A 5882-nucleotide genomic window follows, 5' to 3' on the forward strand; every position below is an offset into this window, starting at 1 on the left:
CTTGCATAAGATGAAACAGAGTTACAGAGAGTTATTTGCCCACAATAACATGCTTTGAATGGGAGAGCCAAAGTTTGGACAAAGGCAATCTGGGTCCAAAACCCTGACTCTTAACTCTTGTGTGATGATGCCTCTTGGTAGTTCAGATAAGCTCAAGCTCTATCTAAGGAGGAGATAGAAAAGGGGAGGAAAATCTGTGGCTGGATTTGGAGGATGCTCCAGGATAATGATTGAGAATAATGCATGGCCTTTTGTATGGTCTTTATTTGGGATTCCACAGGTACCAGGAAAGTCTCACTGGGTCCCATTCCCCTCACCGTTGGAACTGGAGTGCATTCAAACTGGGCTTACTGCCTAGAAAGGAAGTTAATGTCTCTTCCAACCACAAACAGCAAGGAGTTGTTCTGAAAGTCCATGAAAGCTGAACTTGATTAGAATAAAGCATTGATTTGATGCAGCAGCCTTATGAGGCAGAACAGGCTGGGTTATACTATGTGTACAAGTCCTCAGCTCAGATGTGGGAAATTATTTTCCACATCGACCCTGTGCTCCGTGGGAAGAAGTTTCTCCACGTGCTGAGTAGAGTCTGGTTGCTCCATCGGGTCGATGCCAGCTGCCTTTTTGTTCCTCCCCACCTCTGGCTTATCTGCTAACGCCCGTTGGAGAATCACTCTGAGAGGTTCCTTCAGCCTTTTCTTTCTGGGGCTCCCCACAAATAAATAAATGATAGGGTTGGTGCTGCTGTTTATAATGAGGAACAAGGAAATTAAATAGGAGGTGGTGACCAACATTTTGAAATCTGTTATGAGGGGTGCCACGCTCAGGGGTAGGGCCCAGAGCAGGAACATGATGGCTGAGATCTGCACCACCGCATAGACCCTGGTGGCCTTTCGCTGCTGGGAGCAGCACAGGAGTCTAATGAGTAGAGTCAGACTGGACCCACACATCACAAGTAAAAGGATACCGTGGAAGAGCCAAGAAAGCTTTAGAAATATGACACATGCCTTTACATGTTTCCAGTAAGTTAGGAAAAGTGATTTTACTATGTTGATGCAAAAAAGCAGGCCCCAGATGAGGGTGCAGACAACATTAGATGTGTATTTTGGGCGGTGGCATCTGTACCAGATGGGGAAGAGGACACACATACACCGCTCTGTGCTGATGGCCACCAGGAGACAGAGACACACCTCAAAGGAGAAGGGAGACAATATGGCCAGGAAATGAGGGATAAAAAACACAACTCCATGATAAGTTAGCAGAGTCACCTGTAAGAACCCCACTGCCGAGCAGCAAAGATAGATCACGTCAGCAGCAACCAGGTGGAGGATGTACACCACGTAGGGATTCGTGGCCCCACAGCACAGCAGCCAGAAGACAGTGCCATTCAATAAGACCCCACAGAGGGAGACCAGCACAGCTGTGGAGGCAATGATCTTCAAGGGCAGGGCCTGCTGTTCCACTGCCATGCTCATTTGCATATGTATGGTTTCATTCGTCTCATTTTGAAGAAAGAAGCCACAGAGCTGAGATAGCAGGTTTGGGTTCTGTGCCTTCTGGTCACCACTGTGGAGACAAAGGCTACATGAGAGAGATATTTGTGACTCAGCAAACACTGTCCATCCAGCCCTCTGGCTGAACCAGCAAACTTTTCCCCCAGGCCATGGGGTGCTGGGACCTGAGTGGGCCACAACATCACAGTCAGGAGCAGTGGTCCATCTAGTGGTGTCCTCTGGCCTCAGACCCCTTGCCTCTACATTTTCCTAGGCTGGAATAGAGCACCCATTGTTGGGTGTCCTTTTTAGGAACAGCTGAACATTAACTACATATCAGAGTGGACGGGAGTATCTGCTCTGCAAATAGCTCCCCATGAATTTGTGATCTGTTCTCCCTCCCCCAACACATCTCCTGTTGTACAGGATGCCCCAGGCCTATCCACATAGACCCAATATCTTGTTGCTGGGCACTAATGAGGCACTAAGCATTGGGAATGGAGATTTGTGTCTGATCCAGGTTATACTCATGAGACACTAGTGTCTCATCTCTTTTTTTTTTTTTTTTTTTTGAGACAGAGTCTCACTCTGTCACCCAGGCTGTAGTGCAGTGGCACGATCTCAGCTCACTGGAACCTCCACCTTCCAGGTTCAAGCGATTCTCCTGCCTCAGCCTCCTGACTAGCTGGAACTACAGGCACCCACTACCACGCCTGGCTAATTATTTTGTATTTTTAGTAGAGATGGGGTTTCACCATATTGGCCAGGCTGGTCTCAAACTCCTGACCTTGTGATCCACCCGCCTTGACCTCCCAAAGCACTGGGATTACAAGCGTGAGCCACGGCACCCAGCCATGTCTCATCTCTTTCAAACCCAGTCCTGGGGCATCCTTGGGTAGCCATACAGGAGGCAGCAGTGCCACAGTATGGCACTTCCCTGGGCTCAGACAGGTACAAGGGAGCACTGAGATTTCCAAGGCAGGCATTTCACAGCAGTTGGCACCAAAGAAGTCCTTTCTATGGCTGGCAGGACTTGACCTGGAAAATAAGGAAATCTGCCTTTCTCCAGGAGTGTGAGGCTCAGGCAGTGTCTGTGTGGGCATCGTCAACTGCTGTGCTCCAAATGTCAGCTGAGGAGAAGGAAATGAACAGACTTAGGGTGCAACAAATACAAAAGAGGCCTAAGAATATTAATATAAATATTAATATAGAGAATAGCATTTTAATACTATATAAATATATTAATATGGAGAGACTAGCATATTAATACTATGTAAATATATTTATATATTAATAAATTATATTAATACAATATTGCTATATTAACATGTTATTAATATTGATGTTAGTATATTCACATTATATATTTATGTTAATATATTAATTATATTAATATAACATATTCTCAATAATGCTATCAATGATATTGATAATTAATATTGACATTATTTAGTTTATTAATATGTATTTATTTATTGCTGTTGTCCCAGGTTTATTGAAAATAAAATCCAGTGAGTGCTGTATATTACAGCATTGGAGAAAGATTCAAACAGCTCCACAAGGCGTTTTGAAATTCATCCCAACTGTAGGCCGAGTGACCTGCAGGTTGGACAGGCTGCCAAAGTCCAAAAGCTTCAGCATTTCCTTAGTGTCAGGATCTACTTCAATGATCTCCTGATCCAGGGCTGAGACCTTAGGGACATAATTGTCCCTCCTTTCTTTCTCCTCCTCCTGTAGCTTGATGGAGATACCTCTCACTGGACCTCTCTGAATCTGCCTCGTCAGATGTGTGACATAGCCTGCTCTCCTATTGTAGAGCTTCTTGCTGAGGATAATGGGGATCTCCACACACACACACTTGTTTGTGTGGAAGTCATTGCCCAGGCACATGTAGTACTTTTCTACGATGACCTAGGCCGCCTTCATCACAGTCTTGATGCCAACATGACCCATGCTGGTGGGTCTTTGGTCATTAATATTAATCGATATTAACATTATTCAGTTTATTAATAAGGTATCATTAATAATATTTATACAATATTAGTAAAATAGTTTATCAGTACATTTTAATGTTAATATGCTTTCAATATAAAGATATTAATGTATTATTGATGACATGTGAATATATTAGTATATTAACAGTATATATTAATATATTTGGTATACTATATTAATATTATTTATATATGAATATGCTATTAGTGGCATGTTAATAACAATATATTAATAATATAATATGATTAATAGTTGTATGTGATTATTAATTATATTATTTATGATTATATTATGATTAACAATTAGTACTATATCTTGTTTATAATGAATAATTATTATTAATATTCAAAAAACTAATAACAATTATTATTTTTATAGAACCTGGAATTGTGGAGCAGACTTCGCAAGGCTTCTCTGACCTCTGCCTCCAGCTCTGCGATCTGTGAAACACACTGGGGTCTTCTACTAGACCTCCCTTTTGGAAGCTCCATCATCTCCACTCAACAGTCTCCTCAGGAAAATGCCTCTTCAGTATGCAAATGTCACTTGCCACAAACTTATCTTTGGCATGAGGATAAGACAGTGTTAAGGTAGAACTGTCTGTACCTTCTTTGGGTTTACATTGTGATAATGAGAAAAATAAATTGGGCTGAGTGGATAGAAAATGATAAGGGTAACAGATGTTTCCTAGTGGGATAAATGAGGGGAGCTTCTTAGTAGGACATGGAGATCTGAATGACCTACTGGAGCAGCCGGGTGACAGCCGGAAGGAAAGAGCCACAGGCAGGCTCAGCAAGTTCACCAGCCTGGGGCAAGTGGCTTCATCTGTTTTGTTAATCTTTGATGCTCCTGTCCAGAGAGGGCCTCTTAAGCAACTTGAGTGCAATAACTATTTTTCTATTATCGAGTTAGTAAACCCCAAGGAGGTCCCTGCAACTCTAGAGAGTTAAATACTTATAAGCCATATTCAAGATTGGAGAATATTCTGATCTCAGCCATCAGTGGACAGAAAGGGGCAGCCAGGCCCCTTCAGAGAAGCACTGAGCTGCTGTCCCTGGAGTGGTGGGGCCTGACCAGAGCTCCCTCTTTCAACCATGGAATCCTTATCACTATTTTGCAGAAAACCAAAGATGTAGCCTCATATGTGAATCCACTCACATGCTGGAAGTTTGTCCATGATGTTGAGAGCCTGTTTAAGTGGAAGATCCTGGATGAGTGCAGATACAGACTGTGAGCAGGAGAGTTCTGCTCTGTCTTTTTCAAGACTCTGAGACAGAGGCCAAGAGCCTAGCATGCAAAACACCTCAGACAATGCATCCAGGGTAGGGGAGAACTGATATGAACCATTAACCCTCAGCCACAAACCAGCTCACCTTGGGCAGGTGTGGTACCTCAAGGCTGACCACAGACTAGAGGAGATCTCATGTGTCTTCCTTGGGGAGATTCCTGGCCACCTTCCTGTCTCAGGAAGATGGATGGAATCATTTTATTGGAGGATGCCAACATCCCCTGTCCAGGGCCCACTGCCTGAGCCTTGGACATTTCTGCTGAGCTGGCTAGGCCTCTGAGAATTAGCCCTGATGACCCTTGATTCCTCACTATGGAGTCCAGAACACTGAAGAACTTAGGATGCTTGAGAGGTGAAACGCTCTGGGCCCAAAGAGATCAAACCATCCTTTCCTGAGATCCTGAAAACTGATAATGACTTCTCATACTTTAAGACAGCTTCATAGATGAAGTTGTCAGAGAAGCTGAGCTCACTAAAGCAGGATGTTTCTGTAACAAGGAAGAAATCATTAAATGAGTTACTATAGCTGATCCATGGGAATATCCAAAAAGATGTTACAAATTTCACTAGGGCTTAATCTTAGTCCTGCAGCACCAAGGACACACCCTTCCTCCTACTGACCTGGGAAGAGCCAGTTCAGGGTAGAACAGTAGGAAATAAACTAAATGTCCATTAACAGAGAGTGCCAACAGCTTCCAAAATGTGTCTCCAGTCAAGGACAGGCCAAGATGACTCATCAAAGAAATGCAAATCAAAACCACAACTAGATAGCACCTTACACCTTTTAGGATGACCATTCTGGAAAAACAAAAGATAACAAGTGCTAATGAGGATGTGGAAAAACGGAACCCTCACACACTGTTGGTGAAAATGTAAAATGGTGCAGCTGCTGTGAAAAGCAGTATGGAAATTCCTCAAAAAATTAGTAGTAGAACTGCACCATATGGTCCAGAAATCCCACTTCTGAGTATTTATCCAAAAGAATTGAAATCAGATTTTCAAAGAAATATTAGCACTCTTATGTTCACTGCAATACTATTCACAATAGCCAAAATGTGGAAACAACCTAAAAATCCATCAAAAAATGAATGGATAAAGAAAATGTGATA

At 42.9% G+C, this 5882-nt stretch overlaps 1 protein-coding gene and 1 pseudogene across 1 annotated transcript; both read right to left on the reverse strand.

Moving 5' to 3' along the window:
• Positions 1-454: 454 nt before the first annotated feature.
• On the reverse strand, positions 455-1716 carry MAS1L (MAS1 proto-oncogene like, G protein-coupled receptor). The gene has a single exon (XM_032140387.2). The coding sequence runs from the start codon at positions 1476-1478 to the stop codon at positions 507-509; it is 972 nt and encodes a 323-aa protein (XP_031996278.1). The 5' UTR covers positions 1479-1716; the 3' UTR covers positions 455-506.
• A 1319-nt stretch (positions 1717-3035) lies between these two features.
• On the reverse strand, positions 3036-3443 carry LOC116459694 (small ribosomal subunit protein eS17-like; annotated as a pseudogene).
• Positions 3444-5882: the final 2439 nt, after the last annotated feature.

This window comes from Hylobates moloch, unplaced genomic scaffold (assembly GCF_009828535.3).
Source record: "Hylobates moloch isolate HMO894 unplaced genomic scaffold, HMol_V3 SCAFFOLD_20, whole genome shotgun sequence".
NCBI classification, from domain to species: Eukaryota; Metazoa; Chordata; class Mammalia; order Primates; family Hylobatidae; genus Hylobates; species Hylobates moloch.